At 41.7% G+C, this 27,823-nt stretch overlaps 1 protein-coding gene across 3 annotated transcripts; it reads right to left on the bottom strand.

Annotated features, from left to right (window-relative positions):
• Window positions 1-123: 123 nt before the first annotated feature.
• tbl1x (transducin beta like 1 X-linked) lies at window positions 124-27,823 on the bottom strand. Of its 3 annotated transcripts, none has more exons than XR_015118744.1 (16): window positions 27,057-27,823; window positions 9,863-9,968; window positions 9,093-9,238; window positions 7,851-8,070; window positions 6,063-6,195; window positions 5,744-5,885; window positions 5,602-5,665; window positions 5,384-5,481; window positions 5,154-5,214; window positions 4,919-5,040; window positions 4,760-4,834; window positions 4,040-4,167; window positions 2,694-2,859; window positions 2,491-2,592; window positions 1,986-2,365; window positions 124-1,273 (listed from the first exon to the last, which is right to left on the bottom strand). XR_015118744.1 is itself a non-coding variant. In XM_086220530.1 (16 exons), the coding sequence occupies exons 3-16, from the start codon at window positions 9,918-9,920 to the stop codon at window positions 2,339-2,341; spliced, it is 1,542 nt and encodes a 513-aa protein (XP_086076656.1). In that variant the 5' UTR covers window positions 9,921-9,968; window positions 27,057-27,398; window positions 27,709-27,811; the 3' UTR covers window positions 129-2,338. The 3 variants fall into 3 exon arrangements, 2 of the variants coding, with proteins under 2 accessions (XP_086076656.1, XP_086076655.1); XM_086220530.1 differs by having other exon boundaries at window positions 129-2,365; window positions 27,057-27,398; window positions 27,709-27,811; XM_086220529.1 differs by having other exon boundaries at window positions 129-2,365.

Raw genomic sequence — 27,823 nt, 5'->3', positions numbered from 1 at the left:
AATACAGTAACAAATTCTGAGCTCTCATGTCATCAGGTAGTATTACTACAACTACTACTAGTACTAACTACAACCAAGTCTTGTAGCAATGACTAGTTAATCCTGTAGTAATGACCATATCACGCTGACAGTTTTTAACCATAGTGCTTTCTTTGCAGCCCCAGACATTTCCCTCAGGCATGATTGTGATACAGTGGAAGTGTCAAATAGGAGTCACACTTTACATAGAAATAAATAACTTCAGAGTCCTACAAATGAGTCAATCAGGGACTTCTCAAAGTCATATTTAAGACTGAGAGACACCTTGTAGATGAAACTTTAGGGCCTAAATTTCAGGTGATCAAATCTAAGACTTTATACCATGAGGGAACCTTCTTCATCACTCCCACAGAACAAAAACCACGATTGCCAACGTGTTTTCTGATATCAAAATAGAGTGATTTATTTGAGACACTGAATGACTTGGATGTTTTGTCTTGGAAACAGGTGACCACACCCTGGATCAGGGTGCGAGAGAGATAGTAGCTGTCACAGCACTTAAATCCACATTGGCCACCAACCCACAGCCCAATTCTCAGTCTGACACAGACAATAATGACTCTGAAAAAGTCAGAAAACAATGTACCACACATTAACATCCAATTGTGACATGTTTAAAAAAAAAAAAAAAAAAAAAAAAAAGCGCGAGGGAGGAAGGAAAAAAAAAGGATAAAAATTAAAACGTCGGTCTTTCACTTTCAGCAAAATCTTAACATATGCTGAACCCACTATGACAAAAAAGTGCACTTCACATTGCTTTAGCAGAAATTGGCTGAAAGGGAAAGAACCAGGAAGAAGAGGGCAAATTCAACGTGGTGACATGTTGAAGGTCTGAAAATACTGTCTTTTACTTGAGATCCCTGTGAGCAGAGGGACGCGCGCTGTCCATGCACATCTGATCGGCTGGTAGCATTAGAAAGGATCCACATTTTCAGTAGATTGATCGGCGGGAAAGTGCCAAACGAAAAAAACAGAAAACAAAACCCAAACAAAACCAAAACTAATACCAGGGTAATGCTAATCATGTTGTAGTTGTTTTCCTGCCGCTCGGATCCGCGGCGAGATCGTTTTCAGGGATAAGGATTTATTCATCCCCTTCAACAAACAAGATGAGCAGCAGCCCAAGCAGGTGACCGATGACCGTTCCCTCTCGTGAAAGCAGGTTCATGATCTGCACTTTCATGCTTCTCAGTGATCAGCTTGACACATCCATCTCAATGCCATTTGTGCCTTACTGGAAACAAACATTAAAAAAAAAAAAAAAAACGATTTAAAAAGAGGTCTCATCATGGATTCTGGGTAAAGACGTGACAGCTCTAGCCATTAATGAGCCTCTACATGACATCAATAAGGTATACTGTATATAAACATATACACAGTATATAAGTCTGTGTATTAATCTAATTTACATATCTTTACATTCTTTAAATTTACATCCAAAAAAAGGGAGAAAATTCTCTTTGTAAACCACACTTCTTCACATTTTGTCCATGTTTTTCTAATCTTTGAGTGGATTGAGCAGGCCAGTTTAGGAGTATCTCTTGGCAGGATTTCCATTTGTTGTTACCTAAGAATAACTTTGTCGCACATCTTTCAAGAGTCCTTCTGTGGAAAACAGACACACACGCGCGCACACACACGCACACACACACACGCACAAAAAAATGCAAGAAGTACTCTTGAAACTATTCTCCACTGAGGAGAGGTGAAGCACCCTGTCAACGCCAGTGCTCCGTGTTCTGATGTTACTTTTAGCATGTCTCCAGTTAGTTCATTTGGACATTCAGTAACATTTACTCAGAGGAATTCTAAAAACCCTTCTTTCATAATTTGTCACCCTTTCTCATGTGTCTCAATAACACTCCCCCCCCCCCCCCAAAAAAAAACAACAACTAAACAAACAAAAAAACAAAACAAAACAGAAAAAACATTTCATCCATCCTTACAAAGCGATAACAGCTGGACCGACGGCCCGGAGGGGATCACAGCACTTCCTCATTAGAAACCTTGTAAAAGATGGATGCACCGAAGGAGTTGGATTGAGTCCAGTTTTGGGGGATGTCTTCACTGGCTTCCATTAAGTCTCAAACAGGCATATCATAAACACACATCTGCAGACTTGTAGGACGCACTGATTTCAGTTTGGTGTTTGCTCCTCAGTAGCTGCTGCAGTCATCTGGTTTAGCTCCAGTGAGGGCTTCGTTCCACCTTACAACCCTTCTTGAGCAATGAGAGTGTGTTTGCGGATGTTAGAAGAAGGCAATCTGCTGCACATTCCAGTATTCGCCACTGAAGACAGCTATTTTCGGAGATCGAGAACGCATACCTGGAGAGTGAAGGATTGGCTAGGGTTACTGACATGTTTGAGCCAACACGCTCATGAGATCTTTCACACATTTTAATAGGAAAGTTCACACACACTTCAGCTGCACATGTAGAACAACCACTCACCGAGCCGTCTGACGCACTGGCACCAACTTTATCCCCGGTGCTGTTCCAGCACACTTCAAAAATACCGCCGGTGCCCCTGTAGCTGTGCACCAACGCTCCAGTCTGAAACCACAGCACAAGCCAAAGGAACCGCAGAGTCAGTCTACTTCAGGCAACCACAGCAGCCCTTAGTCTTCTGCTGTATAGCCAAAAGAGATACGTACCGTTGTGTTCCAGATATGGACACATTTATCGAAGGAGCCGCTAGCAAGGTGCTTGCCGTCTGGGCTGAAGGCCACACTGTAGACAGGTTCCTGGTGCTTTGTCAGTGTGTGAATGCAAACGCCTCGCTCCACATCCCACAGTCGCACTGTCGAGTCAAAAGATGCGCTGTTGGGAAGGGAAAAAATGCAACATGGTCATGAAAGCACAACTGCAGGTTTCTATTCAGTTCTTCAGCAATCCTTCTTATAAGAAAGTCCTAAAAATCAGGAAGATACAGCAATGGTTCCACATGTTCCAACTGTGGTGGGGAACTCCTGTTTCCTTGCTGTGTATCACAAAGATACACAGATTGTTTTACCAAACAATCAATTTTCCATGTGTGAAAATCTTGTTTTTTGAATTAATTGGTGCCATGTTAATATGATCAATGTGTGATTGTTGGTTCTGTCAAACGGTAACAAGGCTTCACCAGTAAAATATCAGCTTTGGTTTAGATTAGACACCAAAACTCTTTCTGTAGGGTTAGAAGAATGAAAAACCACCTCCATGCAAAACAGACAACTTAGAGACTTGTTTTTTTTGTTGTTGTTGTTACAGGGTGTTGCTACAGTGAACCAAAATAATTTAGGCATCTTGTCTCTACAATGTGCAAATACAATGCATATTAGACGGGTACGTCACACCTGAATCATCATTTGCTCACTCATCATCAGCTAAGATTAAATTAACTAGCAGCGGCTTGTGAGAACCCTTGTTGTCGACTCTAGTGTGCGTCCTTTTTGAAACGGGCTCTAAAGGTTATCTCTGTGGACAGCCTGAGTGTCGTAACCGGTCAGGTGAGTGCAGGTATTATACTGGCTGGGCATCACCACTAATCTCCTCTGGGTTCCCTTGGCAACAGAAAGCAAGCTCATTCGGATACTGAGGAAGGAGCAAAGCTGAAGGAAATTAAAGTTGCACACGCACAGCTCAACAGTGGCATTTACTTAAGATTATGAAGGTCCTTGGAAGCAGTGCTGAAAAAGACAGTTTTACTTGCAATGTGAATTACAGGCACACGTACTGGGCTATCAGTAATGGCTGTAAATTCCTGTGGTATTTGAACTAGAACATTTACACATGTATGCACATCTGGGTCAGGGTGTGAGGCTCTGGGCCACTGACAATTACTAGCTCTGGGATTTTGCCTAAAATACTGTTTCCTCTCAATGTCAGGCAATGACAAGTGTCCCCTTCTCATTCACTGCAGTAACAAGTACACATAAAACTTCACATTTTCTCATTAAACTGATCAGTGTGGGTGGCTGTGGTCCTGAATGCTAGCTGCGTGTGAGCGACGTCCCACCTGGCGAGCATAATGTTGGAGTTGGGGTTGCTGGTGCCCGGACCTGTGGGGCTCCACTTGATGGTATAGATCTCTTTACTATGAGCCTGGAGGTCATGGACACAGGTTTCCTGCTTCATACTCCATATCTGTAGCAAGGTAACAGAAGTAAATACAGACACCACTGGCTGTGTTAGCTTTAACATCCCACTAGACACCCAAAGGCCTACTCAAGCTGGGAGATCTGTGTCATCCACAAGCGCTTTTTTTGTCCCCAAAGCCAAGTTTGTTTGACTGGCTCGTGCATTCGTCAACGGTTCAGTTGACATAACTTAGCAGCTTAGTGGCGATCCCGATAAAACTCCCTTTATTCGACTTATGACAATAATCGGCCATACTTGGATTCCCAACGTACAGTGAGTGACTGAACTCCATGACAAAATCATGCAGGTATACAAGTAATGTTGATCATAATTGCTGCTAGTTTTTGCCCTGTAAGTCACTCACTCACTGTTTGTTAAAACAGATTATTGTTTTTGGGGCCAAATTTGTATTGGTTGGTTTTGCTTTCATTATGAAAGGGACGTTACAAAATGAAAGATGGAGGGATGGATGGATCACATGACACATCCACATCTATACACTAGGATAATCGCATCAGACTAGTTTAGGTACAGCTCAGCAAGCTAAGACCAGGTCAGACCCTGAGTGAGGAAATGTGAGCCTGAATGTGCGTCTTACCTTTAAGGTCATGTCATCTGAGCAGGAGGCCAGCAGCATACCCGACGGATCCCACTTAATGGCATTAACTTCATTCTACAAAACACAATATGTGTTAATAAGGAGAGAGTTAATAAGAGGAGCAGGTCAGAGGAGCAAAACGCGAACGAGCAGTTTTACCGTGTGTCCCTGGAAGGTCTTGAGGGGCCGGTCACTGCCGAGGCGACATACGTGGATGCACATGTCTGTGCTGCAGGAGGCAAAGGTGGTGTTGTTCTGCCAGTCGACGTCCAGTGCTGGAGCTGTGGGGGATTTGAAACGACAACCACAAATGAACAGGAAACCCTTTGTGTTCTTGGTATTTAGCCCAGTGATCAGACTCTTATGCTCTTAAGATACAGAGAACATGTTTTACCAGAATGGAAAGGGAACTGCTGCTTGGCCTCTCCTGTGTGCGCATCCCAAATGATTGTCGTCTGGAAAATTGAGGTTATATGGAACATCAGATATAACTTCCATGTGCATCGTCAAACATTTATTGGGTACACGTGCACTGCTCCAGTCAGACCATTTAACTGGAAGCTGTCCCAGTATACACGAAATGGAGGAGAGGAGATTTATTGATGGAAGTATGTCACTAAATACCTTATCTACACCAGCACTGAGAATAGAGTTCCCCTTCTTGTTCCACTTGAGTGCAAATATGGGCCCTTTGTGCTGCCCCAAGGTGCTTGCCAGATTTCCTGATAGGTAAGAGCAACGTGCAGTTCTCTTAGAGAAGATCCTTGCATCACTCATTACAACAATAGGGTGAAACTAAAAAGAGCCGAAACAGCACAGAGCCCCACTAATAGAGGACGTACCATCCTTTGTCCATATCCTGGCGAAACCATCATATGAGCCTGTTGCCAGCAGCGTCCCGTCGCTCTGTTGGATGAGAAGATGGAATAGTTACTCAAGTGTCCTCAGCTGCACAGTCTGTTTGCCACATGATCTGGAACCTACATTCCAGTCTAGTGAGGTGACGTCTTTGTTGCTGGGGACATCCTGGCCACCTTCTCTGATACAGTGGCGCAGCACCAGCTGGGTGGAGTTGGAGTTATTATTCTCATTGAGGTTCCAGATCCTGGCGGTGGAGTCCCCCGAGCTGAAGAGAATACCAACAAAGCAGGAAAGTGGGAGGGGGGTAAGAAGATTGTTGGGATATAAAATATCAGCTGTAATTCTTCTTGTGAAATCATATATTTTACAAATTAAAAGCCAAAGCCGGCATATAATACGGTATGAGTCATCCTGGATGAAACTGGATCTGTTTCAGACTCACCCTGAGGCCAGCAGATCACTGACGGGGTTCCAGGCACAGATGAACACTTCAGACTCGTGGCCTCGCAGAACTGTGGCTTTACTGGCTGGTATCTCCACATCCACATCCATCTCCATGGGCTCGCAATGGTTATCTGAGAAGAGTGGGAGCACACACACACACACACACACAAAAACATGCATCAAACCACATTTCACAAAGCTATGCCCACACTTAAGAGTAGCTTTGGAGTATCATACATACACTGGTGGTGGATCGGCTTTGGATTAATGCTGCCAAACGTAAAGGGAACTAAGGAAATCAATGTTTTTTGTTGCACTATTCAACTGCTATTTTTACCCAGCTCAGTCCTAAAATACTGACCCACTTGAGCAGACATCACTTAATAATGAGACCAAAGTCATGGTAAAGGATTTAGCCTTAAAAGCATGGGAAAGCTTCATGTGCATTCAGGGCTTTGCTACAATTTAACATCATTCCTGTGTCATCAGCCCCTTTTTCCTTTTTCACAGCGGGAATATATTCCACCTCACCATCGGTATAAAATACAAAGGCTAGGAGGTATAGAGCCAGCAGTGGAGATAGTCACAGCTGTATGTTAAGTCACGTGTGTTATTGTGTTGTACACGACAACGCTAACTGCAGGGCCCACACATCACCTACTGAGATGGCATCACTATCTTGGTTCGATCTTCTGTTATTGTTACAACAGTGTTGCTGAAGCTCTGTAAAACTGTCTGGAGAGAACTCAGTCACACCCAGCCCATCCCGCTGCTACTGACACCTGAAATTAAACTCCAACAGGAAACGATGACACAAACGTTCACTCTTATTAGCTTTTTCTTGTGATCCGCCGGAGCTGCTAATGATAGTGCGTGACACTTAGCATGGCTGCCATTTCTGGGTGTATAATTATCATCAATCTGAGTCATCTCAAGGAAAAAAAATGGTTGGTAAAAATTGGTAGATGTAGTGCAGCCTAATTCCCTTTCCAGATTCTATGAAGGTCAACTTTGACAGCACTAAAAGTCTTTAGTGTCCCTCGGTGCACAGCTGCACTTGTGTCTCTGCTGAAAGTTGTTGATCTTATTTCACACCTCGCCACTGCACCGCCTCTCTCAAACTGACCAATCAAAACCAAAAAGAGGTGTGACTTCCAGTATTAAAACAATGGTGGAGGAGACGCTAGTGGTGAATGACAACCCACTTATTTACTGTTTAACAAAGACGGATTTCCATGACCACAACATTTGGAACGAGGAGCATGGAGAGAAGTCGACACATCTGTCCTGATGTCAGGTGTCTCGGGGCGAAGTCACATTTCTAATCTGTTAGAATTGACACAATGAAGGAAAGTGAAAGGGCTTGCAGGCAGATTCTGTAACCCCAGCAGCAATAGATGAGTTAGCGCTTTGAAATTGAGGTCATGGGGTTTTCAGACCTAAAAATCATCTTGAGGACACAGACCCTGTAGCAGCACAAAGCCAAACCAGAAGAGAAAGCGCCTCTCCGCTCATCCACACAGATCTGACTCTTGGCGGTAAAATTAAATGAAATGAAATGTTCGTGGGAGATATTTTAACACATTAAAGCAGAAAGCTAGAGTCAAGGCTTCCAAGGATAATTGAAGGGATTGGGTCATCTGTAATGTTTGCACCTGTGTTATATTTAACAAGTCAGAATGCCTGCTGGGAAAATGGGTTATTGAGAGAAAAATGCAAGTGATACTGTGCTTTATGCATCAATGTTACCAGCTGAAGCTGTTAGACAACCAGAACATTAACTTACTCATGTTGTGAGTGCCATTCTCCTCCCCGTTGACAGTAGCTTCACCGTTCTTTGGTGCAGTGGACTGGTTTCCAGAGGTCGAAGCTGCCATGGCGCAGGCGGCCTGCTGCTGGGCTAACTTGTCGCGGAAGGCCTGCTGCCGCGTCTGCACTACATCTGGCATTACTGCGTCAATTAGTGACAGCGACTCAATCGGCCGACCATCGAAGACTGTACCATCCTGTCAGGGTAACAGTAACACATCACGAACGAAAGTTTTTTAGAGTGCCTCCTAGAAACCACAGCTTTTTTTTCTTTTGTATTATTATTATTGTTCACATTATGTATCATGAGGCTGTAAAAAAACAAAACAAAACACAGCCCTTGTTGTTAAAGAGCTAACAGAGAACCGATCAGCAGTTTCATGGTTCAGCGCAATCTTTGGAATACAATCTGGATTGGTTCTTCATTCCAATATCCATTCTGTGTATTATTTCAGCCAATATGTGGATAAATTCAGTATCAACCCCAATTCCTGATCTGATATCTCTGGTACTTTCACTTCTACCTGTAGTTGGGTTTAGTCAAGCTGTGGTTCGGTTTCCTCGTTTGGGCAGATGTGAATGCAGAAACTGAACTTACCAAACAAATGGACCGAGATCCTTGAGTGAAGGTGGTCTCGGCCCGGTTGTTTTGGACATAAACAAGCTCAGGTACTCTTGTTTCAGGTGTGAACCAACTTCAGTCTGACCTAACTCCTGCATGGCTTCTGGAACTATGTGTGAATTTTTTAAAAAAAATAGACCTATACTGTAGTAGTTTTTATTGGAGAAAACAGTAGTTTTAAGTGAAAAAAAGACTCAATACGTCTTAGTCTAAAACATCAACAGAATCTTCTTCCTGTTGGTAAGTTCAATAATACAAGAGAACATTATCATGCTGTTTGTTGTGATGAATTTTGGTTCACTTGGATGTTCGTCCATACGAAAACAAACCAAACCCAGCAGCAAATGCTCAAAGTTTACCAACTCATCAAGTGATTTGGATCACAGCAAATAAACTATGGGTTTGAAAACATGTCTGGAGTCATCTGACACTAATGAGCAATAGTGAGCATAAGACGGGTTTTCTTAATTTCTCTAGTATAAGGATGACTGAACTTGTGAAGAGCATCTGCAGGGAACCTGGTTTGTTGTCATAGAGACCCACGAGTGAGGCGTCATCAACAGTCTGTGTGTCGGGGGGGGGGGGGGGGGGTCTCACCTCGTTGATGCTGATTTCTGCCTCGACATACTGAAGCCCTTTCTGCAGGATGGAGATGAGGGCTGCAGGGGGCACTAGTGTTCCATTGATGTTAGACTGGCTGATGTGGCTCTCGATGCCAAAGGTGAATGCTGAGTGAGAAAAACCTGAAATACAACGCACATTCATTAAGGGGGAGCGCCAAGCACAAGATGCACACACACACACACACACACACATCTAGAAGAGGATCCTGGCTGATTCACACAACGCTTACAGTTACTGAAAAAAACAACGACTGAACAAGGATGACATTTAAGGGTATAATCAGAACGTGAATGTCTGAGAGCTTACAAAAGAATGTATTTATCTTCTAAAGAGGTCTGAATAAAGACTAATAAACAACAGAGGCTAGAATTTCATAATGAATCCACATCCTATGGGAAGAGAAATTTTATACTGACATCTAAAAATAAAGGCGAAAGATGGATGAACGCCCTGCTTATTTTCATCCACCATAGACTGAGGAAGAACCGTCTCACTATAAGTGAGCATGAAATGTTTGTCCATGAATTACTCAAAAATGGCACCATATGCACTGAGGCTGGAGAGGGGGGTTTATGCATGACAATTGCATTTTCTAGATACAATCAAAAAGGATGTGGATAGTTAGCAAAAACAAAGTGTGATACTGTAACTGCTCCCAAAGTATCAGCAAATCAAGTATTCATCCCAAGTAGAGTGATCTATTTTTAGAATGAGGGTGTTGAGCCAATCTTTGTGAGTCAAACCTGATTCTTGGAGGTATCTGTAGACCAAGAAGTTCACTTCGTCACTGGTAATACTCATTTTAGCCCAAAGAAATGTAGGAGGTCTGTTGGAAGGCTGGGCTCACTCCTGCAGATAGACACAAACATGGAGAGTGAGGTTAATATTTAGAACTGTGGTCTCAACATATGGCATTCTAACAAATTATAACTTTGCAAAAATAGATACAAATCCCTCTCATCTCTGCCAAGTGAAGCCGTCATGTGCCAACATATTTTAATCAAAGGCAGCACAGCCCTGTCTTACAGCCTCGGTTAGTACGTGTTCACTCTCGTCTTTGCTGCATGATTCATTCCTATGACTACATCAGTGACGGGGTCATTTCACCTATGAATGCATGTCTAGTACTCAAGCTAAGTATTTCCACTCTCTTCTCTGCCCTAATGGGAGTGTCTACATACATTTGGCTTCCACAAAGAAGTGACTGGTGCTACCCATTTCTGACCCGACTAACCGCATCGATGGAAACAGCCCTGATGAGGATGTAAAAAGAATAAATGCCAGTATGCGGCCCACCTAGTAAATTACAAAAGAGAGCAAGAGGCCAATTAGTCATAGCAGCAAACATCACCTTCACCCTCTGAGTTCTTTTCAAAAATAGAGGTGTTGTGTTAACATTTCAACTGAGATTGCCTCAGGTTTGAATAGAACTGCAGGGAAAACAGGCAATTTAGTTTTTGTCCTCATGGACGCAGCAATAATGTTGCACTTATGGGAAAACATTGCTTATTGACTCGTTAAGAACACACACAATGTAAAAATACCCCAATATCAGAAAGAGAATGGTGATAAAAATTGGGTAGGAAAATCAAGAGGAAAAGAGTGTTAAACAAAAGAAACCTACTGCAACCTGAGACGCAGTTATGCCATTGTGTATAACTACGTCCTTTTCACTCCCACTGGGAAATAAAAAGACAGATACAAGAGAAAATAAAGATTGGAGAAAGTATGAAGGCTGTATGGTCATCCAACTTTCATTCCAAACACTGTCCAGGCCCACTCAAGTTCCCTTTTGGTAACATAGCAACAAGAGAGATCGAGCAAAATACACAGAGAATAGTGTTGTCCCAATTACCAGTGGGCATACAGCCCGAGGGGTTGAACATGTTACTCAAGATGAATTATTCACTCTGTCCACTTGGTATATTCTTTCAGATGGAGTCTACCTTTATTGTACCTATAAATGGTGCAGTCAGTGTGAAGTTTTCTTTGCTATTAAGTCAGTAACTGGAGTAAAAGTGTCCTGCAAAAAGCAGAAGAGTGTCTCACAGAAATATGATTAGACCTTGGGAAGTTGCACAAGTATTGTTACATATGCTGGTTTCACTTCAGTATCTCATCAATTCCTTTTATTTACATGAACAAACAGATCACATTCATAGAGTCTCTCTGCTCTCTTCTGCTTGAGAACAGAACACCAGGCTCTAATACCTCGGCCACTGTGCCCTGAATTGACCACTGCCACGCTTCTCTTTAGCTAATTAGCTTACATGAGTCTTGGAGCGACTTGCCACATCAAAGAAAGGGGGCCACTGTTCCCATGACTGCTACAACTACATACCAAACAAATGAAAACATAATTCACAGGAAGCCTGGGGGGGGGGGGGGGGGGGGGGGGAGTCCCACGAGAGTAGGGCAGAAGCTATCAGATGGGCTCATGATACCAACATTCATTATAACACCCCCCAGCCTCTTCTGACACAACCATGCACCTTCCAGAAGACCAGCCTACAAGCCTACATGCTCTGGAAGGGTTCTCTGTGGTTTCTCCACTCTGAGGTGAGGAGTGGCGCTACCAGGAGGAGCTGATCAGTAACGTCAGAGGCGGTCGGACCAGACATTAAGTGGACTGAAACATACAGACAGCCAAGGCCCACATGTGAACAAAGCAGGTCATTGTCTGAATAAGCAGAGTGAATGGGTGTGTTCATGACGTTTCTTTTATTTGTCTGGAGCAAATACAAACTTCCCAGGATGAAGAACAAGGGTCATTTACAATCAAAGTGTGGGACTGGATTTGGGAACTTTTACAACATTAGAATTCAGACACATTCAAGAAAGTGCAATGCCACCTCCTCACTGGTCTGACATGGACAGTCTCCTGTTGTGGGGTACATGTCTGAAGTCACCCTCAGCTCAGAATATCCTCTCTGCATGCGCATTCCAAACACAGTTTCTATTAGAACATCGGATAAGTGCTAGCTGCAGGGAAAAAGTTGTTTTCAGCTCTGTTAAGCTCATTAATTTATGTGAAAAAAGACAAAATAATACCCCTCTCCAACTGCACGTAGCCACGTAATCATGGGTTTTGTAAACTCAGGTAAACTGGCTTCACGTCCTTATGAAGGTGGAGGAAAAATACTGTCTTCACTCAGGATTTGTGGTCATATTACTGCTAATTGGAGCCGAAGCATTACTACTACAGGCTTACTTGAGCCAGGAATGAATGTTGATTGAACTTGTTCCCACTGCAGACAATGTGGCGTTAGCAGGTTTTTGGCCACTAGGAAAGGGGCTTTGGACAATGCGTGCCAAATTTAGGATGCTTTTTCAAATCCTGCCCTTTCCACCATGTGATACTTCATAATGTTCATTAAAATTCACTAAGAGAAATACAGCTAACATGTAAAGAAATGTTCATGGTGTGAGCTCTGAGTAAAGTTAGCTAACCTAAACTAGAGAATACAGAAGTTGTAATTGTTTTTAATTCATAACAAATTAATCCACATTGGGATGTTTTTCCAACCTTCCTTTTCTAGAGTTTCCATTTCCAGCTGTCCTCACAGTCACACCTTGCTTCTAATACGGGTGTTTTAAGAATTCACATTACTTTGAACTGATCAACTGTGATAATTATCCCTAAATATCTGATGTGAGGCAAAGCATTACGTATCACCTTGCTAGTGTTAATTTACATGTTTGGCTTCTCACATACAAAAGCAAAATTTTGGTAGTCAAATGTGAACGATATACATTATATCCCCCTCACTCATAGAGGTCACTGAAGTCCCGGTTATGCACCACTATTGTTATTCAGTCTGTTACACGAGAGCACGGAACCCTGTGGGTGATGGTCTGAGGCGCATGTGTGGAGCGTGTCCTCCGAAAGAGTAGAATCATTAAGAAAACTCATATCTTTGGTTCTATAGGTACACACAACTATGTCGGTCCAACAATTGATATAAAGATGCTTTTTCGGGGGATTTCTGTCCCCAAACAGAACAATAACAGATATACTAGTCCGTAACAAAAAAAATGTAAAAAAACATGGCGTTTTAGAAGTTTTACTAACCTCCCTTTTGAAGGAAGGAGTATTAAACGATTGTTATGCATCATCATCTGTATAAAGGCACATCAAAAAGAAATGGGGGAAACAGAAGTTTCTACCTCTGAGCTAGCAGCGGACCAAGTAACAGCGCTGAATCAACATTGGTGTAAAAGGAAAAGCTGAAATGGAACAGCTTATGCAAAAAACACAGACATGGGTGTGTTTACACATCTGGAACCACACAACCTCCGAAATTCTGTATAAACTCACACCCTACAGCAGTATTACGCCAGTGTTTGCGTCTCCAACAAAATACCATAATGACGGGTTCTTTTTTACAGGGATATTACGTGACTAAAGAAAAAGTGGCAACTATTTCCAGTGAAAATGCGTTTGCGCAGTGAGAATGAAGCTGTACACTTCACGTGCGCTGTAAATGCTCATTTTCTTAGGCTCGGAACAGAAAATGGACTCCAATCGCAGTTGATGGATGCGGGCACAAACATGTCCAAAACAATATCTACATTCCACTGGATTGTATGAAGACAAAGATCATGTGAATCAAAATGATTTGACTAGAACAATAACATGCACTACTATCAAAACATTATTTGATGTATTTCAGCTACACGCCAACACCAGTATCTCCTTAAAGAATACTCTTAATTAGTCATGCTGTGTAAAATCACTGAAATAAAATAAAATGCTTTTCCAACTGAAAACATCTGAATGCAAAAATAACGGAGAAATGAGAAGGAAACAACCAGCTCTCTCCAGCACATGCAGGCTTTAGAAAAGAATGCTGCTGAAAACCAGCATACCAGGGACCCCATTTTCTCCTGAACAGTCACCTCCTGACAGATGTGCAAACAAGACCTGGAAACAGCAGCCATTTTCTCTTGAACTGCTCTGCTGAGTAAAACCCGCCTTTGAAGCTTCTGGTTGGGCTGCAGTCTTGAGGGGGGAGGGGAGTGAGTGAGAGAGTGAGAAAGAGAGAGAGTGGGGGAGGGGAAGGAAAGAGAAGGATGGGATCTGGGTGATAAATAATGATCCTCACACAGGTAATCACAACAACCATTTGCACATTATAGACCCTTTTCAGAGCAGACATTTTGACTTATGGCAGGAAAAACACAGGTGGAACATTGAGGAAGAGAGCTCAGTTCCATTCAAATGTCCAAAGAAGCCACACTGGTTTACCACCATGCACGATACCAGGATCATGAATTTGGAAAAATCAGACTGGATACAGGCACCATTCTTTAGTTTTGTCTATGCTTTTCCTGCTTTGACATGACAAACTTCTGCCTGCCTCTCTCAATGAGTCACTTAGCGACAGCCAATGTAGGTCAGCAAACTACCCACTGATTAACACTCCTCTAAGCAGTGAGGAATAACAAAATTACCTGCTGAGATGATCAGCTGGAAACCTACAGATTATTGATTCTCTATAGCACATGCCTGGCCACCCCTGGAACCAGTAGCCGTAATCTACTGGCCTTTTCAGTAGTTTAACAATGAACTAGATACTCAAGGTGACACATTTGTGGAGAATTTAGTGGTGCTACAACACAAACACTACAATTCTTGCAAACATGATCCAAACCTTTGACATTCTCCTTGATAAATCTGCGGCAATGTTGAGTCTTAGTTGTGCATTTTCCCCTCTGATAAATAACTGCACATTCACATGCACCGCCAGCAAGCATGGGCTTATTGTTGTCCCTGGGGAATAAATGGGGGATGGTGACAGACAACAAGGATCACTGAAGGGATTCATCATGAAAGCTTACTACTTGGGAGCATCAAGACCCGAGATCTATCCACATGCAGAACCGATTAGCATCAAATAAAAGTGACAACTCCCGCTTGCCTATCGGTGTCATTTGATATTCACTGTAGAAACCGAACAGCATCAGCAATCTTACATTGCTCACAGAGGAGAACTCCTGGGGTGTTTCCTCTTTTTTTCCTTTTTTTTTTTTTTTTACATTGGACAATGTAAACACATGTTTTTCTCTCCACTTCAGTGCTCTCTCCAGACTAAAATATTTTCCCTCGCCAACAGCAGAGCCTTTCCGAAACAGCTTCCAGAGTGCTGGCTTGGTGTTTCAGCAGCCCCTTTTTAAACAGTCTGCTCAAGATGGAAATATTGCGTTGTTATTGTGCCTCATTCTGCATAAAATGCAGGGTGATGGAATGGGGGGACAGAATGTTCTGCCGTAAGCTGGCAGTGGAGGTAGTCACAGAGACGAACACACATCTGTGTAAAGGGGACCGCCCGAACGTCAGGAGCGCTTTTAACTCCCCCTACACTGTTTTCTATTGACTCTGTATTGTGTGAGGGTTGATCATGGTCAATTCTGTCACACAGATAATACCCAAAAGCTGCTTGCAGTGTGTTGCGCCTCAAAAAGGGTAAGTAACCCAGCTGAACGTTTTTACAGGCTGAGCAATAAAAAATGAGCCTAAATTAGACATACATTACGGTGGCTATAGGTATTAATGTGAGGCATTAGGAGTTTAGGAGCCCAGCATGTTGCATCTGTGGTGTATGTCTATGTTTTGTCACACATCATGCTTGTTTTACATTTTATAAGCCAACTTCCCCACACCAATTACATTAATTAGGTTTTTTTTCAAGCCAATTTTGTTCTGGGCATATGGCGAACATGCTGGCTACAACATACTTATGATAAGGGTGTAACAATTCACCGTGACTGATGTATGAAGATCTGCAAGCAAACAGCCAGCATTTACTGTATGGACACCTCCCGATATGACACACATATGTTTGGTTGTTCTCCCTCTCGGCGCCGCTCTCTGTGCTCCATGACCGCCTACTCACTCGCTTAAACTAAACAGGTGCTCAACACACACCCCTGTCCTTCTTCTTCATTTCCTCAAAGATGTGATTGTGGATTACATTTTTAAAATTTCATAATCAAAATGCAAGACACTGTTGTACTCCGCATACCTCACAGTGCATCCCTACACAAGGGCGACATGACATCAGAAATGGATCAATGACTACGGTGACATGGATGGCAATATTTCAACAGAAACCCTATCAAAACAACACTCCGAGCTTAGGTACACAATTAAAGAGTGATGTACACACCGTAATCACGCTATGGAGTTCTACTGACTTTTCTACTGAGGAGCATTTTGTGACACATACGGCAGCCAAACTGCTTGACAACACAAAACCTCAGTTTGAAGCACGTATATTTTGCATTGTAGCAAAAAAAACAAAAACACTTATACCATAACATACCAGAGTCATCGTGATGATATAGTTTCAATATCAACTTTGTAAGGAAATTGCAATATAAAACACACGATGAAAAGTGGGCGAGGCATCTACGGATATCAACGTGCAGCACGTAAAAAGGAATATCAATGCAATGTTCTGTAAGAAACGGATGTAAGCACCTTAATCAAAATATCTCCTTATTTAGAATATAATCAATAGTCGGATTAATGGAGTCCATGTAAATAGCTGAACAGTTTTCTGTCATAATGGTATTTGTTGCAGAAATAATCTACTTTTTGTGCAGTCATGCTTTAAAGTATTGGTACTGTAGGAATCACAGTGTAACTCATTATACAACACTATCACAATCGTTGGCCCACGGTAACTACAGTATGAGAGAGAGAGCACAGATATGGCCATTCTGCAATAGTCAATATCGTGCAAGACATTTCCTGTAAGATACATCAGATTATCTGAGTAACTAAAAGTGCAAAATAATTGAAAAACAACTGGAAAAGGCAAAAAAGTATTAACCTGTGGTGTCAGTTTCACAGAATCTGACAACAGAAAAAGCAAATTTTTACAACAAAGTGAATATTCTTAGCTCGATGTCTCTTCAATACACACACAATGAACAACATGTCAAAATGGGGGAATCTGTTTATAACAGAAGTTTTAATACAAATACCTTTATTTGATGCTAGTGTATAGATATCACGTCAGGACATATTGTCCCAACCCTACTTAATTATTTGTCACTGAGTAAGGACTAAATCTCATTACTGGCCAGCTACATCTGGAGTAAGCAGGTTATTACAGGGCATGTCAACCCATTGTCTGATTCCCTGTCTTACTCTTGTTTCTTCAAATAACCTGATACCATTGTCTGCATGTACGCACACAAAGAACCATTTCTGTAGGGCCTGTATGTGTATATGACTGTATGGGGGTGGGTGGCAAGAATATACTTTGTGCAGAGGAGATTGCGGGACACAAAGCTCCTCTGATGCTCAGCGCTGCACGCATAAATACAGCACATCTCTTTCCCCCTCATGCTTGTCAGGAAAATGAAGCATGCAAACCAGGCTCGGACATTTTAAATGCCATTTGCTACTACGACTTAAGACAATACACAATGTCTTAGTCAGCACTCCAACCTTGTACCCATATCACTGTATTAAAATATACCAGACAGTTAACTGCTTCATTTTAACCCTTAATTATTAATAGTAATTCAGGTTTCTAATGTCAGACAGGCTCAAAGATTGGCCACTGTAGCATAATATCATGGGCTTTGCAAACTGCAAGTTGCATGACGTACGTATTACCGAATCTGTAAGAGAACACAAATAATCTACCTTTCATCAAAAGCAGCACCGATGAAAATATTGCTCAATTTACTGGCAGTGTTGATATGACCACAAGCAGGAAGTGGAAACCCTTTCATCTTTATAGAAACTCATGGTTTGTCCTACAAGGTTTGTTGTAGACATGATTTCTCTGAGCAAGGGAAAAAAAAATAAACATTTAATAATTGCAGACATGGATAAAATAAATATACGTTTCCACATTCAACAAAAAGGACGAAGTAAAGTGTCCTTGAGATGGCAATTGTCATCATAAAAGCCTCTGCCAAGGGATTCTTTTTTCAGCAACATGCGGATTGCACAAATAAGCTAAACAGAGTGACACACCAGTGTGGGCAATACAAGTGTTGCTATGGTGACCAGAAGATCTTGGTTCTCTGTCAACAGCTGCTCATGCCACCCTAAACAACCCCCACACTCCTCAAGCTTTCCTTCAATCTGACTTCAGGGTCAAACAGCCAAGGCAAACAAGTGAGCTGAAATACTGATCTTCATTTTGAGCCAACCCTCCACTGTTTCTTTACCTGGTGTTTATATTGTTCCATGCTAACACAGCATCCAAAAGATGTCTCTTTATAGTCTGACAGTACATGTGGAGTAAACGTTTCTCATTTTTCCTTGTAACACATAGGGAGTGTACAGACCCTGCTACAATTTAGAATTTCAAATATTATCCTGACAAATATAAAACACGGGGCACTGCTAAAGACAGAACATAGAGCGTATGACGACTACGTTTAGCTGGCCGTTTCTGTAATTATACACAATCGAACAGACAGGCTGTTATATTGCACCTTGATACGATGCATATATCACCCCCCCCCCCCCCACAAAGCACTTGATACAGTGCATTAATTGTTTAGCCACGCCTTGCACTGCCCTCACCTTCCAACAAAAGACACTTTTACATAGATATTCGGCAAAAGAAAATGAGTCCACCGTCATCCCACTCAGTTAGTTTACACAGAACCAAACAAGGCCGACGAAATGGCAACACAGCAAGTGAATTTATGTTGCATCCCGATGTTTCACAACAGATGTGTGATGTGTCACCTCCACGGCATCAGTATGCTGGATGGGTTGTTCCATCATTCTGGTGGTCCTTTTTAAAAATATATCGATGTGCAACGATCTGTTCCCCCATTCAAGCTCAGAGTGCTTTTTTTTTTTTTTACAGAAGCACTGTGTAAAAGCGGCTCCATGTTAGCAGTCTTGATAGCACAAAGAAGGGTATCTGCAAATGGAAAACCCTCCCCCCCAAAAAACAACATTTTGTGCACAAATGTGGCCCCCTGCAAAGAAAATTAAGCAGGTGGATAAACTGAAAGAGCAATTCTAAGTTGCTGATGAGATCATAACAGATCACCTCAAAAATTTTCCCCCTCATGATGCAACGGAGGTAAATGATGCAAAACAAAACAAAAAGAAAATCTTGTGCACAACCACAATAAGAAACAGACAAACAATAGCTGCCAATATTCTGGCTACATGGATGAATAAATGAGAATTCAATAAAAAGATTCTGAAAACCGAATGTGAGATAATTGGAATTAAAGGAGGGTCTTTAATTTGCACACATACAACAGGCAGTCTAATAAGTGCTTAGTGACAAAATTCATGTGACATGGAATTTACTTAATGGGGCTAAACAAAATCAGAATTTTATTAAGATCATATTATATCGAAATGGCGGGAGATGCTATATTTACTAAAGGCCAAATTTGCGTCTAAATATAATTCTAAATGAAGTATTGTGGCGCTGCCTGCAAATGCTATTCTGCAGATTGAAAACATCTTTGTTAGGTATCCCTGCAAAAATCCATTTCATTCAAATGTGAATGATGATTCCTCCTAAAATTGTGAATCATACTGCAATTGCAATAATAGTCAAAATAATCGCAATTTGAGAAACCCTTGCTCTGAAGACGGTCACTGATGAAGGTTTCAGAATAAAAATAATGGTATTTTATGCCTTTTAATATAAGAACAGAAGTGACAAGCAATGAGGTGAGAGAAAAGGAGTGCATACAACAACTGGCAGCTAGGGAAATGGAACCTCTCTGCAATAATTTGTCATATATCTTAACCAGGGGGCCATCAAGGCATGCCTGCAGTATAACTTTTTAAATTGATTAGTTATACAGCCTGAGTGAACAAAAACGCCTTTATTCTCCTAATCAACACCTTTGACTTACCACCGATATCTCTCTGCTCCCTCTTGGGCACCAGGTGTCAAATACTGCACAAGCATTAATTGTTTGGGATCAGTAGAGCCAAACTCTTTGCAGGGTTTTAGACTAAGAGGCTGATTTCACATTCCTGCACTCAGAGTCCTGACACACCAACCCAACGATCTGATGTCAACCTGTGCTGGGCTGTGACGGTCGTTTTTTTCTGGCGCGTAACATTCAACGTCACAGTCACTAGGCCAGAGAGAAGTGACGGAATGTAGTATCTTGGGACTGTTTACAATCTTCGGTACTTGTAGTAAAAGCAGCCTGGTGAATAATGACGCTGTTTCTGTTTTATTTTTTACTCCAGGCTATTTTTCATCTCAACGCTGACTGAACGATGTTAGAGCGTAGCAGCTTGAATACCGACAAGTTGAATTTGTGTCAGAAATGATCAAATGTAGCAGTAAAGCTGATAGTGGAGTACCGACCATTTCCCATTTGTGGGTCAGAGATTACAAGCATCCAAAGTTGGCAACAAATGACCAACCAACAGTGCTGATCAGAGCCGGAACCCATAAATATCTGTGCGTACTGCAGGGTCGTTTACCTAGGAAATGTCGCGATAATCCGTGTTTTTTTTTTAACCTATTAACTGATAAAATAAATACATTTGAAGATTCAGTGCTTTGCCTCTGCTGTAACCACATCTGTCTGAAGCACCATTCTCTCACCAGTCTCAAGCAATGTCCCGCCCACAGCACCATCCAACTGGTTACACATCATATCGTCACCTTCTTGAAATAGTTGTTTTTTTTACAATTTTATTTTGTTGCCTAAATCACCTCCTTATGATTTTTTGTCTCCAGTTTTTTGTGTTTTCTGAAAAACTTGAAAAAATGACTTTGGTGAATATTTTAAGAAGGCGACGATACACATTAACCTCTAATAGAGGGCTACAATGCAACAGACAATTAACATCACAATCCTCTCTACTGATGTTCAAAGTTCTGTTAAAAATAAAGATATGCTTAAAAGGTTATCGACTAAATTCTGTTTCGGACCTTGTGCCAATGTGAAATTTTCACAGCAACTGTGTTTTTCTTCCAGTGTCCAAATAGCAGACATCAGTCTCCTTGATTTCTAAAAATCTGTATCAACCCTGAAAAAAATGCTATCCCTTGTCTCTTACTTTATATCCTCATATTCAAATATTACACATCGAGTCACCTTGAGCTCAGAGTAAAATCTCTGCTTGTCCTTCTTCAGAGTGCAATTCTTTTTTATATCACTGAGTAGGTGCACACAAGACAGCTGTCCATTCATTAAAATGCTTCCATGAAAATGTTTATTGCATACATGTCATTTCAGTTTAGATTTAAAATCATGGGCGTGAAGATTTAGTCACACTGGATCGATGAATAAATGATCTCTATTCCTCATGATGTGACTGGTCGCACTGACAGAACATCATTTCTATAATAAAGGAGACAATTTGTTATTATTTAAGTGTTATTATCTAAGAGTATGCAGGGTCATGTTACAGCATAGGGTTGGGTACCAGGTCACATCAGTTCTACAGAGTACCGATTCATGTAGATCTGACAGTATCAAATTTAGAATGCATCACGGTGGCTGTGAGACTGAGTGAGACTTTCTGATTTGTCTTTAATGCAACACACCGTGAAAGCGTGATCACGTCACACCCTGCAGCTGTTTCAAGAGACAGCAGATATGGCGAATCAAAAGCGGCCAAAACCTAACTCGTTGAAGCTTTTGGAAAGCTAGCCTCAAAGCTATGTCTCCATGAGCAACATTAGCTCGTAGTGCTAGCAGCGGTCCTGCAATCAGCCCTGAGGATGACTATGACATGCCGTGAACTTCATGCTAAGCTAATTAATTAGCTTAATGTTTAATTTGTTTTTGGATACGAGTGTGTTGTGGCCTTGGCTGCTGTTAACGGCATTTTGTATCCACCACTATTAGTGTTATCATCATCAGCTTGTCATGAATCCAATCATATTGTTTACAATCCTTGCTTTGATTGACAGGTCAGCCAGGCCCACTGTTGACTCGACCAGGAGTCGAACAGTCGCTGCCTTCAGCCCGGCTCGGAAGGCTGCTTCATCACGCCAGAGTAGATGAGTGTAACAGATGAGTAGGGATTGCTTTTATTTTGTGTTGTGCTATACACAAATAATCATGGTTGAAACTAATAAAACACGTGTACCACTCAGAAGTTTGGACGTTTTAGTTGCATTTGTGATCCTAGGAAATGAATTACAGGGGAAAAAAAAGGTGCCTTACCAGTTAAACTGTGCAAGGTATCCAAACCAAGTGCAGTAACACAATGTAGTTTCAGTATGAAAGAAACCATCAGAAAAACATGCCAGCATAATAGAGAGGAAATGATAAGCTCTGAGGCACACAATGTTGATTCTCTGAGTCAATGTTACTGATTCTCGGGTTCACAACTGCCATCCCTTTCCTCCACGATGATTTCAAATCATCTCTGTATCCTCAAGTCCCACAATGCCTTAGATTACTGATGTCAGAATCCTGTTCTCTATAGCAACATGTCAACTTGCTCTGGGGTTAGTCAGGTGCACAGGCTCTTGCCCTAGAGACCTGAGGTGGAGATTGCCTGCTGAGATGGCAGCCGTGTCCTCAGTGTAACTCCAGAACTGTTCTAGTCTTGCCTAAGCTTGATCTTGAACATATTTTGCAGTTATTTCTAACTTCCTGTGGCAGCCATATTAGATCATTGATTTTTACTAAAACTTAATATCTTTTACATGCCTTGATGGATGTTGAGTGTTATGGCATTTTATTGTTTCAAGAGTGTCAAGTGGGAAAGGGTGGTTGAATAAAGGTATACAGATGCACACACTAAATTTGCTGGTTACCCCTTCCAGGTAAATAACCTCATCTAGACAAAAGCAGTCATTGAAAGGGTTTATGTCTATTGACTGAGCTTAACTAACACAGGCAGTTTAAATGCTCCTGGGAGTCACATCTGCAAACACTTTGGTTTGCTAAGTCTTTGGGCCAAATTTTCTCATTATACAAGATGATTCCTCTGCATCAGATTTTAAGCCACTTTCAAAATACGTCAATAACTGCTATGCCAAAGATACAAAGATCCTGAACCTGAATCAGCTGTCCTCCCTCCATGATTGCTGAGCCGCCCCTTAAGACAACTTAATTAACCTTGAATAGTCTTTTGACTGGAGTGTTACCCAGTTTGTCCAGCCGCTTTTCATAAGCTGAAAAAAAAATTAGCAAAAATCGGATGATTTTTCTTCTTCCGGTTTCAAACTACATTTCACACCTTTGCCCCCCCCCCCCCTCTAAATTCCTCTACATGTGCCTCAGTGCAACTGCTCTAAATCGTTTCCAGTCGATTCAAAATGAAGCTGCCACACTACTACTAAATCTTGCCGTAGGTCCCACATTACCCCTGCCCTTGAATCCCTCCTTTGACTTCCTGTATGATTCAGAATAAACTACAAGATCCTGTCGGTTACATTTAAGGCACTCTATGACAGTGCCCTTGGTTACATTCTCCTTGTTCCTCATTCCACTTCTAAATCATGCTGATCCTCCAATCTTGGCCTTTTACCAAGTCCCATCTCCAACTGCTAAATAAAAGGTGACTGGCCGCACCTTTGCAGTTTTGGCCCACACCCTCTGGAACCTTCTCCTCCAGTCTATCCAATAAGTAAAGTCTTTGAGCTGGTTGAGGCTGCATCTAAAATTCAATCCATCAGCAAACATTTTATAGATATTTCTCTATGTCTTATTTTATTTTTTTGTGGTTGTGTGTTTTAAACAAGTGCTGAATATTATGAGCTGTAGCTTCATTTACTAACTAAAAGTAACCACAGATCATTGACAGCATGTCTGAAGTTTCGAATGTCAATGGAGGGGAAACAGTTGATAAAGCACAATGATGTAACCACAATCTCCATTGCTCTACTTTTTATTTGAATACACACAAGGACAGAGTCCAGGCACAACAGACAGGTTCACAATAGAACAAACAGAGACACCCTAAATCCAGAGTCAGTCCAAATAAATAATTACAGCCTTGAACCAGCAAGTACTTGTATGGACATTATATCAGAGTAACCACTGGTCTGCCAGTTGGCTGGTAGCCCATGCACACTGCAGGTCTCTTTCTGAGGGAGAGGATGGCCACCTCCCCCCACGGTCTATAATAAATAAATACTGCTACAGAAATATTTGGACAGCTCGATACTGAGCGTCACAGCAGCAGAAGGCAGTCATGGGCTTTCTCAGGGACTTCCTTGCCCTACTTATTAGCACAGGATCCATTTCTGTTTTTCACACACAGTCCTTTAGAATAAATCAGGAATTTGCTGCTGTCACATTCGTCTTTGTTCTTGAGGCAGAAGTTCACACTAGTTTCACTTGAATGACTTATCAGAAATCTTTTTTAGAGCTAAATCAGGACTAGCTAAAGGCTATTGGATGGGGGCATTATGATTCCATGCGTATCATAGGCCATCAGCTTATTCCAGAACGAAGAACCCAAAGACAATCAAGGTTTCATCTCAGATCCTAACAGTGAGCAGTAACTGGAGAGACAAGAATCTCTGGGACAACATTATCCGTTAATGCCCTCTGATGAATTAGTACAAAGGTTACTGTGTCCATCTAATGAAACCCCAAAGTAAAAGCCAAAAATGGGAATAACTGAAATCCATGATGTAAAGCCAAGCATTGAAGAACTCTACCTATATTCACTAGTAAATGGTAGACCATCTTGTAGATCAATGAGAGGCAGCAATGACACTAAAATATTTAGACATCATGAATTGGAAAGGTAAAATGGTCTTAAACATGCTAATAGGTCATCATAAAATGTCATTGTTATTTTAACAGGCGGTACTAAACCTGTTTTATAAAGACTGCAATTAGGGTTCTCTGCACATACTCCACTGAGGTCACAAAACTGGTCAACAAGTGAACTGTTGGGCAGTGGCTGGTTAGAAAATCCTAACATGGAAGTCGCCCAACCTGGACACCTGGGCCACACCATCTACCTGAGTTGTTGTTATGTTCAACTTTTAGCAGAATGTAGCCAGCAAAACAGGGGCTACGTGGTTGTTACGCCATGTTGTTTTTATCAAAGTAAACCAAAGCAAAATGACATGACAGATTGTTGTGCCTCTAATCTGCCAATGGAGGTAGTAACAGCATTGGATTGCTGAATTATATGTTGCCAGTCTGTTGCAAGGTACTCTGTTGCTGTATAAATTACGCCAGGGTTGTTTGGCTATGTGTAAACAAGCAAGTTGTCATAACAGCGGACTCACTGTAAGGCACTATTGCAGAATATCTGTGTAAAAATCACTTTTCGCAACCTCCAGCCTTATTTTCTTTACCCAAAATACAATAGTTGCAGGCCCACTTGCTCAAACGTATTCACATTTAATAAACTGGATTGGTGATGGCCCCATTTGAATTTGAGCAAGGCATTTTACACAGGACCACCTTGACAACTACATGGCACATAAAATGGGCTTCGTCTCCCTCTCCCTTACATCAGTGTACCGATGGGGCCTCACCTAAACATTATGTTATGACACACTGTGGATACACCCACTTTTCAGCGTTCCAATGAAATTCCTCCCTACAATATTTCCCAACTTTCCATCCTGATTCACAATGCAACAATACAGTAGTTACACACTTACGAAATGACGTTAAACCTGGACTTTAAACTTTGAGAGTGTCATTGTCTTGAGTTCACAACTGTGGGGTTGCTTCATCTGATAAGAGTATTACCTTGACTAATGGCTGGTTTGTCCTCATGTTCATCTAGAATTAGAAGTCACTCATCAATTCAAGCTAGAACCAGTATGAAAACAAGCTTAGAAAATCCTGACTAGTTATTAAAAGTGACACCTCTATTGGGTAATGTCATTAAATTATGGCTTCAGGGACCATATTGAAAAAAAAAAATCTTCGCCCAAACATGCTGGTATGCTTCATAAATGACCACAATGTGTAGCCTATGATTAATATCTTCTGCCTGACAAAAAAAAAACAAAGCCAAATTGTCAAGAGTTCAGTCAGTACTTTCTCTCCAAGATCCTCATCAATGCATCCTTTTGACTAAAGCACCAAAAACACTGACTATAATTATGAAGATGAAATAACAGGAGGTCAACAAGAAAATGAGGACATCCCTTGGCATTAAATATTTAGTCTACTGAATTAGGATCAGGCTAACACAGCATCCAGGACATCTATGCTGTTACTTATATTGGAATCCCTCTCATCACAATGGAGATAATAAATTATTATGGTCTTCAGAGGCCAATCTGAACTGTGTCTGTACATGCCTCATCACTCAAAAGAACAACAGAAATATAAAATAACGACTTTATGAGTCAAACAGTATGTCTATTTAAAGAGCTGTGCTGCTTCACAATGCTCTGAACATGTGGAACCCTGGCTACAGGGTTTATTTTGATAAACTGGCACCTCTGATGTATTTCAATATAGTATCAGGACACTAAGAAACTCTATACTGTGGTTAAATAGAAAAATGAGGAGCTCCTTGATAACTGATAGCAATGTAAAGTACAGTTGAATGTCTCTCCCCTCCCCCACTCATGTGCTTCCTAAGTCTGCATGGCAATATAAATATGTATCATTCATGTTTCCTCTTCAACAACTAAGTCCAGTATTTGTTAAAGGTAAGGTTTAGCATTGTGTTATTTATTTATCAAACAAAGTCAACAAAATAAGGAAACCTCTACAACTTGTTTTTATTCAGTGAATTAGTCCAGCTAACATGAGTGGAAATAACTGACCACAACTAATCACTATGTAAAGCTGTTGAGACAACTCAACACAACAAAATGAGGTAATTAAAAGACAAACAAGCTGGAAATTCAACACACGTGTGGTGTCAGTGGGGGACTAAGATATGCCGGCTACCTCCCGATCAACGCCATAGCTACTCATTTTTGTAAGTCGATATGCTATCCGATAAAATCCACACATAAACACAGGAGCCATCTCATTGCAAACCACGCCGCTCGACTTTTACTGGCTTACCTTTTATTGGGAGAGTGAACTCGTGGTGTCCGCCGCCGCCGCCTCTTCCTCTTCTACAAGGAGAATCTCCAACTTCAGCAAGCTAGCAACGACTTTCCTCCCATTTTACTTACAGTCATATCTCAAGTCCCGACCGCTGGTTATGGCTCGCTGTCGGCTAATCTGGCGTGCTAACAAAGCGAAGTCACCCAGACATACATAAAGCGGGTAAAGTTGATTCAGACCCGAGTTTCTGTGGTGGTGGCTGCGGGCTACTCGGGAGTTTCACCTCACTGAGGATGTGAAAGAGACAGCAGCAGCAGCAGCAGCAGCAGCAGGGGCTGAGCGGCAGCGGGAGAGAGACTTCAGAGAATAGGGGAGAGAGAGAGAGAGAGAAGGAGAGAGAGGGGTGGGGGTGGGGGTGATGCTAACTGACCTTAAACCTGAAAATTGAAAACACAATCGAGCATATACGTTAATTAATAATTAGGTTAACCGTTTATGGCCGTGAGCGTCTTTGAATGCCGTCGCCCTCGCTGTTTCTCAGCCGTTGAAGCAGCTACTGTATATAGCCAAAATGGAGCTGGCGCGGCTCAAATATGAACACATTCGGTTGCACTAATAGTACCATTAAAGGCACACTCTCGTAAAACACGCTAAAGTGTATTATTACCTTGATGTTTTATTTTAGTGTAAGCAGTAAACTGGGTATCACAGGCTATACAGTCGAGCATGTTGCCTATCCGGCCTCAGGGCCAGTTCCCCTCCCCCACACTCTACTATTTTTC

This window comes from Aulostomus chinensis, chromosome 12 (assembly GCF_037954235.1).
Source record: "Aulostomus chinensis isolate RoL2024-O1b breed Wild chromosome 12, RoL_Achi_v1.0, whole genome shotgun sequence".
Taxonomy (NCBI): Eukaryota; Metazoa; Chordata; class Actinopteri; order Syngnathiformes; family Aulostomidae; genus Aulostomus; species Aulostomus chinensis.
Note: the sequence above shows the minus strand (reverse complement) of the source record. Positions and strands in the feature narration are given on the sequence as shown.

Bases quoted from the DNA above. Each gene is read 5' to 3' on its own strand.
- tbl1x (XM_086220529.1), bottom strand. From the start codon at position 9,920: ATGAGTATTACCAGTGACGAAGTGAACTTCTTGGTCTACAGATACCTC. The intron at 5,886-6,062 runs GTGAGTCTGAAA...TATTCTCTTCAG, and splicing joins AGTGATCTGCTGGCCTCAGG to CTCGGGGGACTCCACCGCCA. The intron at 5,666-5,743 runs GTAGGTTCCAGA...CTCATCCAACAG, and splicing joins TCACCTCACTAGACTGGAAT to AGCGACGGGACGCTGCTGGC.